The sequence below is a fragment of the Lepisma saccharinum genome, chromosome 16, assembly GCF_977018435.1.
Source record: "Lepisma saccharinum chromosome 16, izLepSacc3.1, whole genome shotgun sequence".
NCBI lineage: Eukaryota > Metazoa > Arthropoda > Insecta > Zygentoma > Lepismatidae > Lepisma > Lepisma saccharinum.
In genome coordinates, this window is record NC_139244.1 from 21,055,933 (window position 1) to 21,071,486 (window position 15,554).

General features: G+C 37.5%; 1 protein-coding gene across 1 annotated transcript in view; it reads left to right on the forward strand.

Moving 5' to 3' along the window:
- Positions 1–15,000, forward strand: part of PNPase (polyribonucleotide nucleotidyltransferase 1) — a 48,302-nt gene extending 33,302 nt beyond the window's left edge. Inside the window, exons 7-10 of the mRNA XM_083137847.1 lie at positions 2,453–2,576; positions 5,324–5,557; positions 7,823–8,061; positions 14,856–15,000. Coding sequence (XP_082993973.1) covers positions 2,453–2,576; positions 5,324–5,557; positions 7,823–7,996 — 532 coding nt within the window. The 3' untranslated portion in view covers positions 7,997–8,061; positions 14,856–15,000. The remainder of the gene's footprint in view (positions 1–2,452; positions 2,577–5,323; positions 5,558–7,822; positions 8,062–14,855) is intronic.
- The last annotated feature ends 554 nt before the right edge of the window (positions 15,001–15,554 follow it).

The following is a 15,554-nucleotide window of genomic DNA, read 5'->3' on the forward strand; positions in this document are numbered from 1 at the left end:
CCTATATCCAGGGCTGGTCCACAGAGCCCCAAAGTTACCAAAAAGGATTTTTCGGAGGGAAATTTCCTGAATTATCCCGATTAGTATCTAATAGTATTGTCAAACAAGAAACAGAATTGCGAAATATTTTTCCCTTATCCTTCATACCTATTGAAGATATTACAATGAAACTTGGTGGACGCATTACGTATAGACCATAGTACTTTTCAAGGTAGATTATAATCAGGTACCTATATCCAGCGCCGGTCCAGAGGGCCCCAAAATTACCAAAAGGAATTTTTTGGAGGGAAATTTCCTGAATTATCCCTGATTTCCCTTTCCTCATACTTGATGTACACATGTGCGTGGTACCATTTGAAAGCCTGTTCTATTCTGAAGAAAAAGATGTATGAACCATGATACTCGGATGAATTGTGAATGGTAAATGAAAAAGCAACATTTTGGTACAAAGACAAAGTTCATTTCAGGCTAAAAAGCAGTAAATGAAATAAAATTTTGCTGTTATAGTCGTGCAAAAACAGTATATAAAATCACATTTTGGTTTTAAAAATGTGAAAATAATCCCAAATTTGATTTAAAAACCACTTACTACACAAAATAAACATATCCCTTCTAATAGCACATGTATGTTCTTACCAGAATATTAAGTTTATTCCTGTATAAAAGGGCCCATTTTTCCTTCTCAAATATTTACAGCAGAATTAATCAATTTTCCATGAATAGTGTAACTCTCAGGATAATTCTGACTTCAGAAAGTGTCGCTTTGGTAAATAAACTCTAGATTTCGTGTTTGAGAGTCTGTTTCGCATTTTGCAGTTCATTTCGCATGATTTCGTGACAAAACAGGGTGAGAAAATACACCTCACACCTTTCAGAAACATGAAAAATTAACATTACATTGTGTTACTTCACATTTCGTGTTTTTGTCAAAAACGAAATGTGCATGCCTCTAACAATTATGTACAGGGTGGCTCAATAAGTCACTTAACACCCTCAGTACAAGGCCACTGCGGCATGGAATTTTAAATTCGCGATGACCAATCGTTATCTGGCCAAGGGGGAACCACATTGACGCCACCCACATGGTCGGCGGTCATCTTGATGTCCGCCATCTTGAATTCAACTTCAGAATTTTAAATGGGAAGGGGGTCGTGCGACATATCAAAATGGGCTAGAATTTCACGAGAAATGCAATGGTGAAGGTTTTTTCGACGTATCTTTAACCAGTAAAAAGTTATGACTGAACTCTTTTACCAATTTGCTCCTTTTCGAGGTGTTAGAAAAATGCCTTAAAATTTGTTTAGCGCTTCGGTAATGCATCGAGATCAAAGTGACGTCTATGGAGAGACGTTCACATGCCATTGCACATTATTTTAATCGGATACATCCATGAAGAGCTGTGCATTATGAATGGTTGTAGCGAACAATTTACAGTGTGACGCTTCCATTGAATTAAAAGTCCTTCACAGTGACAAGGCAAATGTTTATGTTCATAAGGAAGTTTATAAACAGAATATGTGATCCTTGTCATCTGATAACTAACTTTGGACAAAAACTGGTTCATAACGTTCCCATAAGTGTTCTGGTGTTCTTCCCTATTGAAAAAACTCTGTAAAAAGTACCTTCTTCCATAAGCAAGGATGAAAAAAACTGTTTATTTAACAAATCCAAGTAGCCCTAAGCATTTAAGGTTCCGTTGATGGAAAATTGACTAACCAATCGTGTTCCACACAGCACGCCACACCATTAACTTACCAACACTAACCATTCAGCTTTGATCTGTCGAAAATAGGTTATCAGATAAAAATCATCGAATATTCTGTTTATAAACTTCCTTATGAACATAAACATTAGCCTTGTCACTGTGAAGGACTTTTAATTCAATGGAAGCATCGCACTGTAAATTGTTCGCGACAACCATTCATAATGCACAGCTCTTCATGGATGTATCCGATTAAAATAATGTGCAATGGCATGCGAACGTCTCTCCATAGACGTCACTTTGATCTCGATGCATTACCGAAGCGCTAAACAAATTTTAAGACATTTTTCTAACACCTCGAAAAGGAGCAAATTGGTAAAAGAATTCAGTCATAACTTTTTACTGGTTAAAGATACGTCGAAAAAACCTTCACCATTGCATTTCTCGTGAAATTCTAGCCCATTTTGATATGTCGCACGACCCCCTTCCCATTTAAAATTCTGACGTTGAATTCAAGATGGCGGACATCAAGATGACCGCCGACCGTGTGGGTGGCGTCAATGTGGTTCCCCCTTGGCCAGATAACGATTGGTCATCGCGAATTTAAAATTCCATGCCGCAGTGGCCTTGTACTGAGGGTGTTAAGTGACTTATTGAGCCACCCTGTATAATTTCTCAGAATGTGAACTGTCTGATGAATCACCATCAATTATTACTGTATAATAGTTGTGATGCCTTGTTTTCTTCTAGGAAAGAGAAAAAGGACAATTGGCCTGTTTCTGATAATTTAGAAGTTCCAGCTCATAAACGATCCAAGTTCCTGGGCCTTGGAGGTAGAAATTTGAAGCATTTATTGGCCGAAACTGGCGTTCAGGTACAGAACAAGAATTAATGTTGCCTTTATCTTTTTTCTTCTTTTTTTTACATTCATTTCATTATTATAAGTGCCTCGATAAATATACGAACTAAGCAGAGAAACAGCATAAGAAATGGCTAGGTACATGTATATTTAGTTTTTGACGGGAACACAAATTTTGGGATTACACGCGGTAGCATTTATTTTTAATATTTTTAAAAGGCGAGAAGTACATTTTCCTACCATATTTTGGCACAAAATAATATCAAATAAAGTCCAAAATGTGAAATAAACTTTTAAATACTAAGGTTGTAGTTTATTTACCAGCACAACACTTTCCACAGTTTGAGTTATGCAAAATGCCAGAATGTTGTGGTTATGCTGCAAAATTTCAGATGGAGAGAGATACTTCGTTACACGGCACTAAACTTAATAATACTCTGGTAACTTCTTGATGTGCTATTTGAATGGAAATTTTTGTTTTGTGTAATTATAGAATTGTTTTTAAGTCAAACTTGGGATTTTATTCTATTTGAACACGGAAATGCCATTCTATATACTGTTTATGACTCTGAATTGTGGTCAGTTTTTGTGCCAAAATCTTGATCTTTTATGCATCATTGGAGAAGTGGAAGAATAGATGAGGAGGTAAACAGAAAAGGACAAATGGCTGGTGGACTCTATCAAAGCATTCAAAGATTAATATGGAACAGGGATGTACCTATGAAATGCAAGAAGTTAATATACAACACATACTATGTGCCAATAATTATGTATGGAGCAGAGACTTGGATAATGACAGAGAGAGACAAAAGAAAGATGCAGGCAGTGGAGATGAAATTCTTAAGATGTATATTGGGGAAGACTAGAAGGGATAGAATAAGGAATGAGGGGATCCGACAGACAAGGTGGGGGGGGGGTGAAGCTTCAGGACACAGATGAGATGGTTTGGATACATGAACAGGATGGGTGCAGAAAGACTGCTAGTAAGAGTTTACAATGCACAAGTGAGTGGGAGTAAGCCCAAAGGGGAAACCAAGAGCAGCTAGCGGAGAGTGTTAGGAGAAGAGGACAAGATTGGAACATCGTGGAAAGAGAGGATTTGTGGAAGACAACAAGAAAATGGAGAGGCTTGACTTGTATGCTGACTGACCTAGCCAGAGGCAGGAAACGAAGAATGATGATGATGGAGGAGAAGACACACGCAAATGCTTGCACTCCCTTGCATACAACATGCATGAAAAGTAACATAGGTGCGAATACAGAAGAGTGAAGTAGTTTCCACACAGAGTATTGTATTATACTGAAAATAGAACTTTGCATGCCTTGAATAAGTGAATGAGTTACTGAAGAAATTATTCCTGAAATATATGCTTACAGACCAAAAGCAAGTGTTAGGTTATAATCAAAATTTCATTATTGACCACAACTTGCTAGAATCAGTTTCCAAATTCAAGTACTTGGAGTAATTCTAACATATGAAAATGATATTAAAGAGGAGATAAAAAGCACATTTAATTCAGGAAATTCATGTTCCTTTTCTCTTCATAAACTTTTATCTTCTCGTGTAATATCTAAGAAACTAAAAATTGAAATACACAAAACACTAATTTTGCCTGTAGTATTGTATGGATGTGGTCCCTTACATTAAAAGAGGAACATAAATTAAGAATATTTGAAAATAAAATCCTTAGAAAAATATTTGGACCCAAAGGGGATGAGGAGACAAGTGAGTGGAGAAGGTTACATAATTTAGAACTGCATAATTTGTATTCCTGGCCAGATATTATTAGAATAATTAAATCAAGAAGGCTTAGGTGGGCAAGCCATGTGGCACGAATGGGAAGAGAAAGAAGAATTTACAGGATTCTTGTTGCTGAAACCTGATGGTAAGAGACCTGTAGGAAGGCCAAGATGAAGATTGAGAGATAACGTTGAGATGAACCTAAAGGAAATTGGTAAGGATGTATAAGATTGGATTGATCTTGCCCAGAATAGGGAAAGATGGAAGGCCTGTGTTGCTGCAGCCATAAACCTTCGAATTTAACCCCTTAAGTGTGCATTGTGCTGCTGTAGTGCGGAAGGCGTATATATGAACTTTGTTTCTTTCAACTATATTCGATTTACTGTGGCATATATAGTCACAAAGAGGTTTGCTGGGGTGGCACAGGTGGTAGGAAATGCACATGTGGTAGGAAATGCAAAGGGAATATGGGAAATGCAGAGGGGATAGGAAATAGGAGGTAGGCAATGCGCAGGGAGTAGGGAATGTACAGTAAGTAGGAAATTCACAAATTGATAAAATGCACAGGGAGTAGCATATGCACTGGGAGTAGGAAAGGGAATGGGAAATGCACAGGCGATAGGAAATGAACAGGGAGTAGGAAATGCACATTATTTACATTTGTCGTGAAATATGAAAGCCTTTGTATAGATAAAAACTTTATAAAAGAAAAATGCATGCAAATATTTTTGTATTATTTCAATAAATGTTGTTCAACTGAATTTGACGAAAAAAACCTGCATTTTCCAGTAGCGACTTGTTCAACAAATTCCACACTTGAGGGGTTAAGAAGGCTAGAGATTGAGTTTGTTTGTTTTTCAGTGGAAACATTTCTGTAAGATCTTAGTCCTTATTAGCCTGTCTGTAGGTATTTTATTCAACTTGTACTTTTGCTGCAAGATTTTATCTTTGTTTTGAACCATTTATTTCAAATAATTATGTTAGAAGAGCTTTTAATAAACTAACACTAATTCCATCACAGGTGTCTCAAGTTGATGATACTACATTCTCGATGTTTGCACCAAGTCAAGCCGCTATGGACGAAGCCAAGGAGATGATCGAAGGTTTCCTGACTGCTGAGAAAGATCCGACTTTAGAGTTCGGAGGCATCTATACAGCCAAAATAGTTGAAATTCGAGACATTGGTGTTATGGTGACCCTCTACCCTAACATGTCTCCTGCATTGCTTCATAATTCACAACTGGATCAACGAAAGGTAACAGACTTTACACAGGTTTTGTTTAGGACTGAAATTGTTTATCTTGTTTATGTGAAGTTTAACCACTAATTGAAGACCGTTGCAATTTAAAATTGTTCATGATAGTAATAAGTAGGACTGAGCTGGTACCACTTTGAACTGATACGCTTACTGATTCCTATCAATATTGATGCTTGAAACATAATAATTTGATATTCTTCAAAATATATTTGGTCTAGGAATTAATTTGTGCGGTTGTTACGCATGCATTGAAGCTGTAGTTCAAACACAAAATACATAAATACCTTAAGAAAAATATTGTCCATCGCGAGCCACCACTTTCACCCATCTGTCAGGCAAGTTACGGATTCCGTGTCGAAAGAAGTCCTCATCCTTTGAAGCGATCCAGTCAGAGACCCATTTTTCGATATCTTCTGAAGAAGTGAACCGCTGTCCAATCAAATCGTTATTCATGCAATCGAACAAGTAGTAGTCCGAAGGAGCAACGTCTGGTGAATACGGCAGGTGGGGTAAAACTTCCCATCCAACATTTTCTAAATAGGTTTGGACCAGTTTTGTGACATGTGGGCGAGCGTTATCATGTTGAAAAATAAGTTTATCATGTCTGTTCTCCCATTCTGGTCGTTTCCTGGCCAGAGCTTGCTTCAAACGCATTAATTGTCGTCGATAACGTTCTCCATTAATAGTTTCACCCGGTTGCAGCAGCTCATAGTACACCACACCTTTCATATCCCACCATATGCACAGCATAACCTTTGCACAGTGAATATCTCGTTTCGGTTGTGATGGACCTGGTTCACCTGGCTTCACCCAGGCCTTTTTTCGTTTCGGGTTCTCGTAATGGATCCACTTCTCATCGCCAGTAACAATGCGATGCAAAACCCCTTTCTTTTCTGTCTTTGAAGCAGCAATTCGCAAATGGTTTTTCGTCTTTCAACATCTCTGTCTTTCAATTCATGTGGAACCCAATGTGACATCTTTTGAATCATTCCCATGGCTTTGAGGCGTTTGGAAACTATTGTTTGATCAACGCCTAATGCTTCTGCAAGTTCTTCCTGCGTTTGACACGGATCCTGATCGAGCAATGCTCTCAATTCTTCGTCATCAAATTTTTTTGGCTGTCCAGGTCGCTCTTGGTCATCCAGGCCGAAATCACCACTTCTAAACCGTGCAAACCACTTCTGACACGTTCGCTCAGCTAGCACATGGTCACCATACACTTCCACCAAGATACGATGACTTTCGGTAGCCCTTTTCTGCATGTTAAAGTAATGAAGCAGAACACCCCGCAAAAACACTTTATCTGGCACGAACTGCACCATGTTCAGTTGACTACAAAATGCTGTTGTTGACGCGTCAATCAACTGCCATATACTACGAACGATTCGCGCTGACAGGAGTTTTCAACGCATGTGTGGCTACACGGAACTGTGGGACGATACGCTCATTACGCCATCTCTTGTCCAGGCGCACGAATTAATTCCTAGACCAAATAGATAAATTCTAGTGTATAAATATTCCATTTCAACTGTACTGTATCAATCAGACAAGTCTTATTTTGAAATATTAGTAATTTCATTCACAAAATAATCTGAATAATATAGTAGCCATCACTTAATCTGAAAATCCATTCCCCCCCCCCCAAAAAAAAAAAAACCTGGTTTAAGATTAATGCAGTTGCATAATTTTCTGGATAATTAGTCTGCAAGGTGTTGTATGGCATTTTTATACATTGGTATCTGTATAGACTCAGCCCTTGAAATTAACATTAATGGATAAGTTTTCTATTGCAATATCAATCTGCCAGTGCTACTTTGAAATATTTTTAAAATATTAAAGCAGTCATCATTTAATTTGGTAATTAGAATATCACTCCTGAAGTAAAGAATTTTGATTTATTTTCATGTTGAAAACACACTATTTCTTTATGCCATTGTACATGAAGGTACTTATACCTGGAACCTTTCGTTAGTGCCACTATTTGCTATTAGGGACCTTCCATTCAACATGCATTTCAAGTATATATTTTCTGAGTGAACCTTGAAGCCAGAGAGCTTACAGATTATAGGTGCTGGTTCAATTGAATGTGATTTATAATTTAAAATAAGAGGTTTTTAAGCTGATTTTGTTATTTTATTCAACATTATAACACCAAAATGCCACTGCTATTGAAGCTGTGCCAAAATTTATTATTTTTTACATAGGTAATCATTTGTAATTCGGCTTCAAAAGATCTATCACTACGACCCTCTTCTTTTCCAGATATTGCATCCAAGCGCTCTGGGATTTGAACTTGGCCAGGAGATGCAAGTGAAGTACTTCGGTAGGGATCCTGTATCAGGAGCAATGAGGCTGTCACGGAAGGTTCTCCAGGCACCAACATCAGCAGTCATTCGGAACCTTGATGACAGAAGTGAAGCACAACATGATTCTTAATGATCATCATCAGTTGAAAATACATACCATAGAGAGAAGACTGGTTCAATATGCATGATTTTTAGGTTAGTATTGAACTATTGCTTGCACATTTTCTCTCTTAATTCACACACGCACACTGTTCTTATATATGTTTGTGTGTTTGAGGGAGAGTGTGAGTGAGTGAGATTGTAAGAATATAGTAAGTTTAAAATTGTAAGAATATAGTAAGTTTAAATTTCAAATTTGGGTAAGCCATGGTTGAATTGAATTGTTTTTTTAAGTCTACTTTATGGATGTATTGATCTATCATGGGCATACATTAGGGATGGGCTGTAACTAATAAAGTACCAATATAAAATTTACCAATACTGATTTGATTACCGATATTCTACTGATCTGATATAAAATTAAAAAAATGGTCCGTGAAGAGCCTGAATGGATCATAGACCTCCTTAATAAATGTGTGTTTCGAGGTGATTGCAGAGCAAAATTAGTTGCACATTTAGTCATTTATTTTTTAAAAAGTAGAGCATGGAGATTATCCATAAAAATTATAACAAAATAGCAGAATTTTGCACTAAGTTATAAGATATTTGTACATATATCGGATCGGTGAAATAATCAATAATTTTACAGATACTCTGATATGCCTACATCGCCCAATACCGATAGAGTACCTATTAATCCATCCCATCCCTAGCATACATTGTATCATCTATTTCACCATCATTCATCCTCATTGCCATAATTAAAACCAGAGAGAGAGAAAGAGATAAAAGAAGAATATACAGGGAGGTCCAAAAGTGTGGAGACATCCGAATAAAAGTTGAATGACATACTGTTCCGCAAAACTAACATGTAGGTTTGTAATAGGGGTTAGGGAAAATGTTATAGGGCATATGACGATGACTGCCACCATCTTCAATTCAACTTCTTAAGTTTAAATGAGAAGGGAGTGATATGATATATCAGATCAGCCTAGAATTTCACAAGAAATGCAATGGTGAAGGATTTTTCGACGTATCTTTAGCCAGTAAAAAGTGATGACTGAATTCTTGTATCAATTTGCTCCTTTTCGAGGTGTCAGAAAGAAGCATTAAAATGTTTTTAGGGCGTCAGTAATGCATCGAGATCAAACTGACTTCCGGGGAGAGAAGTTTGCATGCCATTGAACATGATTTTAATAGGATACATGCACAAAGAGCTGTGCATTACAAATGGTTGTCTCAAACAATCACAGTGTGATGCTTCCATTGAATGAAATATTCGATGCTTTTTATCTGATAACCAATTTTGGACTTTGTGCTGGTAAGTTAATGGTGTGGCATGCTGTGTGGAACAAGATTGGTTAGTCTATTTTCCATTGACGGAACCTTAAATTGTTAGGGCTACTTGAATTTGTTAAATGAGCAGTTTTTTTTTCATCCTTGCTTACAGTTACAGAATTTTCTTCAGTAGGGCAGAACACCAGGACACTATGCGAACATTGTGAGACAGTTTCTGTCCAAAGAAGTGTTGAATATTTTCTTTATGAACTTCCCTATGAACATAAACATTAGCCTTGTCACTGTGAAAGACTTTTCATTCAATGGAAGCGTCACACTGTAATTGTTCGAGACAACCATTTGTAATGCGCAGCTCTTCATGCATGTATCCTATTAAAATCATGTGCAATGGCATGCAAACCTCTTTCCCTAGATGCCACTTTTGATCATGATGCGTTACTGAAGCACTAAAGACATTTTAATGATTTTTTCTGAAACCTCGAAAAGGAGTAAATTAGTACAATAATTCAGTTATAACTTTTTACTGGCTAAAGAGGCGTCGAAAAAACCTTCACCATTGCATTTCTCGTGAAATTCTAGCCTGATTTGATATATCATATCACCCCCTTCTCATTTCAAATTATGAAGTTGAATTCAAGATGGCGGCCATCATCGTCATATGCCTTATAATATTTTCCCCCACCCCTATTACAAACCTACAATGTTAGTTTGCGGAACAGTATGTCATGACACTTTTGGACCACCCTGTGGGTGACCCAAAAGTAGGTATACAGTATATACCACTGTCGGCCTGGCATTGTATATTCAAAGTAGGTATGTGTTGCAAGTTGAATTATTTTAAATCAAACCGTCAGTATTGTTCTTAAGAACTATTTATTGTTTTGTTTATTCAGGTTGTCTGTTTGTGGTTTTCAATAAATGCCTACACCTCAGTGTGTTGTTTTATGTTTTTGTAGTAATGGTCTTCAAGTTGCAATGCAACAAAAATTTCAGTTCCTTTGATGATATCATCAGGCCCTGGCCAGAAAATTATTTAATGCATGTTGTAACATGATGAATATATATTTTTTTAAATACGCACTTCTGTGTAACATGTTCAGTAAGCATACCATTTCAGGCTTTTGTAAAGACTTTTTATGAAGAGGCCCAAATTTCATGAAGTAATGTTACAATTCATTGAGGATGTTTCGGCAGAAGGTGATTTAAAGGAAGATGAATTTGCTGTGTTTGCATTTCATCCTGATTTGAGACAGATGAAAGGTGGGCTATGTATTATGTAAATGAATGCATATGATAGAGTGGGATGAAAGCAATGGAACATTTTCAGAAAAGTAAAGCAGTCCAAAAATGGAACTTGATAATTACATGAAAGTGACATAATTTCATAATCTTTCGTTGTGTTAAGCAGAACTTCAGGTTGTATAGTGAACCTTTTGCATACAACTTGGACACTCAGCAGTAGTTGTTACCTGTGTAACGGATTGAACATTTGACTAATAACTGAATCTTGTAACTTTGCATTGCAAAGGTTTGAAAGTGTGTTTTTAATAACAAGTATGATTTTTTTTTCTTTCTTTTTATTTTCTTATTTTGTGTTTGAGTACATAGTTCAATAAGACTGTGGCTTGTTTGTATTTTTACGCTCTATGACCACTTTCTTTGAATGTCAGACACAGTACATGTCATAGGCATTTCTTGAACAAGCTTCGTTCCTTTCAAGCTTCCAGATGTGTAGTTGTGTTACAATCAAGCAAAAGTGAAGCAAGTCAGTTTGATTGGCATATTATACTGCTGGACAAACAAAATCGAACACCTTAATATTTGACATCCGAATTGCAATTACTTATGAATGACGCTCTCAGTTAAGTATTGAACAATTGGAACATTATATTTGTTTTCTGTTGAATATATTCAGGTTTTCTTATTTCCAATAATTTCTGAAACATTTAGTTAGCCTTTGAATCAGAATTAATTCTATATTATGTGTCTTAAGTGTCCATTTTTTTTGTCCAGCAGTGTATCGTAGATACCATGAAAAGTTGATGCGTATTTTATGTAGTGGCTAAAGCATGCACGTATGTTTCATATTTTCGTTATCTTCAACATCACACCCCCTAAATTTCATTCTGCACCCCTAGATAATGTCACTGCTGTCGACTTGTAATCAAGGGGTCCTGGGTTTGATATACAGGGTGTCCCACGAATGGCGCAACTGGGAATTAAGAGTGGCGTTACTTTGTAACCGAAACCTGTACATACATAAGTCATACACCAAATGTTAGCCCTGTCCAAGTAGATATTTTTAAACATAGAAACAACAAACGGGGTGCAGTGTTGTTCATGCAGTGTTGCCAAATGTAAGTGAAAGTGTAAATTTATTTTTCCACAAAGCATGGAAAATTGCATGTCAAACATTCGTACGGAAATTTGGACGTCAATTTCCACCTTGGGTAGGTGGACTATTTCGCCATCTATAGTTCAGAGAAGAAAACCGATCGTTTTTGCGTATAGCCAATCCTGAAATGCCTCGTAAAGGCGTACCGGTCCAAATGGGTGTTTTAAAAATTATGAGGTACAGTGGCAACACTGTTGATGTTTGAAGGCAACAAAAGGTGTGTTTAGTGATGGTCTATGACATGGAAATACTGGAAACAGGAAAAAAAGAAAATGAAAATTATGGTGAAAAAAAGTGTTACTTACCTACTCCTGGCAACCATGCAATGCGCGTAACAGGCAGTGTAGCTTTACAAAAGATGTTGAAAATGACAACCATTTTCCCTGAGGCATTCATCAACATGTTTTATCATGTTGGAAGCAACTTTATGCAAGGTTGATTGGTTTATATTGTTAATGGCTGTGCAAATGTTTATTTTTAGATCATCAAGTGTTCTTGGGTTATTAATGTAAACTGTTTGTTTCAAATAACCCCACAGAAAAAAATCTGGAGACGTCAGATCCGGGGAGCGACTGGGCCATAAGTTTTTGCTTATAATGTGATCGCCAAAAAACTCTGCCAACATGTCTAAAGTTTCATTAGACGTGTGACATGTTGCGGAGTCTTGTTGAAACCAACAATCACGTTCATCACGTTCCAACAGAGAAATAAACTGTGTGATAAGTTCACGATAAACTATTCCGTCAACTGTTGTGTTGAAAAAGAATGGACCGATTATTTTTCTCCGCGAAATCGCGCACCACACACCAATCTTTTGTGGATGAAGTGATTGTTCATGTAACAAATGGGGATTGTTACTTGACCAGTGTCGAGAATTTTGACTGTTGACATATCCATTTAAGTGGAACCATGCTTCATCCGTGAAAAATACCTTATCCAAAATATTCACACCATTGTCTCTAATAAAATTTCTAAACCACTGGCAGTATCTTACACGTGCACCTTTGTCTGCTTCCTTCAGTTCTTGCACAGCCTGTACCTTATATGCACGTAGGTGCAATTGTTTTAACGCTAGGTGAGTTGTTGTTTTTGATACACCTGACTGTGCAGCAAGTTTACGAACATATTTCCTGGGAGATTGTGATATTCTCTGCTCCACATCGTGCAGCACACCTTGTGTCAAAACTGGTGGTTGTCTGTGGTAGGGTTTGTCATTAACCGATCCTGTTTCACGAAATCTGGAAACAAGTCGATATATCGTCGAATTTTCTGGAACACTGTTATTCGGATATTTCTTGCGAAACACAGTTTTTACACTAGCGTACAATTTTGAACAAAAATAATGTTCCACAATGAACACCCTCTCTTCCAAAGAGTACTTAATTTCACGGAACAATTCTAATCTTCCCTTACGAACAATGCGAAATGCACGGCTCAAACAGTTCTGAGTACACAACTAACTGATTCTTTTGTTCTCGTTCGGTGGGCACTCTTATCGCATTGCATGGTTGCCAGGAGTAGGTAACACTTTTTTCACCATAATTTTCATTTTCCTTTTTTTCCTGTTTCCAGTATTTCCATGTCATAGACCATCACTAAACACACCTTTTGTTGCCTTCAAACATCAACAGTGTTGCCACTGTACCTCATATTTTTTTTAAAACACCCATTTGGACTGGTACGCCTTTACGAGGCATTTCAGGATTGGCTATACGCGAAAACGATCAGTTTTCTTCTCTGAACTATAGATGGCGAAATAGTCCACCTACCCAAGGTGGAAATTGACGTCCAAATTTCCGTACGAATGTTTGACATGCAATTTTCCATGCTTTGTGGAAAAATAAATTTACACTTTCACTTAAATTTGGCAACACTGCATGAACAACACTGCACCCCGTTTGTTGTTTCTATGTTTAAAAATATCTACTTGGACAGGGCTAACATTTGGTGTATGACTTATGTATGTACAGGTTTCGGTTACAAAGTAACGCCACTCTTAATTCCCAGTTGCGCCGTTCGTGGGACACCCTGTATTAGTATTACTATTTCTGCTATTTCTGTATGAATGGCCTGACCTTTCCCCTGAAAATACGGCAGATAATATAATATTAATAATAAGGCACTGGCAGATAAGGACACGAACCGAAGACTAAAATTGGTAAATGATGTAAGTGCCAAAATAATTCAAACACCGTTTTCCACGTTAAACTGTGAAATGTGCCATGCTTTATAATGTGGTAAACGTGAAAAGTGGCTGGTAGCCTTCGTAAGTACAAAGGGCGTGTAAAGAGGTCATTAGTGTGAACGTTCTTACGGGCTGATGTGCAGAACGATGCGATTTCCCAACACTTTCGCTTTTGGCACTTACAATGTTTACCACTTTTAGTCCTCAACTGTTGAAGGATGCACTACACTACAGGATGCCTGAAAGTCAGCGATTCCAGACTGTGGAGCACACTAATTGAGTCAGTACATACAAGGACTCTTTGAAAAGTGTGAAAAGTACAGGGCCCTTGTACTGCATATAGTTCTGCCGTGTATATCGAACATGCCGGATGTAAAGACTGACTAACTCTCAGAGTTCACAACAAAGTTCGTGTAAAACTCATTAAAAAAAATTTGGGTACTGCAATTTAAGTTCTAAAAATTGCTGCTGGTTTTCGACCATTGCGATTTCTGCCTTTTGGAGGGCAGTAAGAGATAGATCAACCAAAGGTGCAGGCAATTTCCAATTGGGAGAGACAGAATGAATGGAGAAAGTCTAGGTAGATTACTATCACCACCAAGTCTGCACAGACACTGAATAGTCTCGTGAAACTAGGATGTAGCTTCTCTCATCTGATATGGTGTGGTATGATGGATGCCAAGGCATCAAACAATGATGGAGGTAGTAATTAAGAATAAGTCATTGCCATCGTAAAGACAGCAACAGCTCCGTTGCCTCCACATACTAACTCATTGGACTGGTACAAAATGCACCAGTACATAATCAAATACCAGAATGGTGCATGGTGTCGAGGATGAGAAGTCTAGAAGGATGGATGGACAAGTAGACAACACATCCATGGTCGAGCTTTAACCTGATAAGTAAACAGTACAGGTGGAAAAGTACCATTCTATCGGCACTCTAAGACGTGTACTTTAAAGTTGAAAGTGGTTGTGGTTCATTCTATAATTTTGTTTTCTTCCCTTACAGGTTCGATGTACCTAGGCGATGTTGCATCCACACCACAAAATCATAACGAGTATGAAAAGGTAATCATACCTGTATGTACTGCTTACAGTGCAGATAATAAAAACAAATTTTGTATATTTAACTGTTTCCGTAATTTATCAGTGGTAGGCAAATGTAAAACTCCAGCATAGAAGAGCCTAGAAATGTGATTACCTTTTAATTAGGTATTTCCCTATTTCCCCCAATAAAACAATTTGGTGCATATTCAGTTTTGCTGTCTCCTCTATGTTGTCTGATGTGAGAAAAATAATTATTTGTGCTGTATTGATGCTTCCCACTTAATGACTTACCAGTTATCCAAGAACACTGCTGTACCATCAAACATACTGATATTTTCAATTTGTGTCAGCCGACCTCTGTGGTGGAGTGGTTAGTGTAGCATGCTACAAAGCAAAAGGGCCTCAGGTTCGAATTCCAGCTTAGGCATGAGTGTTCTTTGCGAGTGTCCTTGCATCATATCGTCACCCATCCTCATCTTTGCAAGTAGCCAAAAGTGGCAAAAAAAAGCGAAGTAAAATAACTGAAATCAAACTTCTACCAGGGTGAGCCAAGACTGTGTAACCTAATGAATAGCCATCTTGCTTTGGTGCAAGTGGTCCTGTGATTGATTAAAGAAAATTTCAATGAGTTGGCCCAACATAGCGAGGACAATTGGGGAGC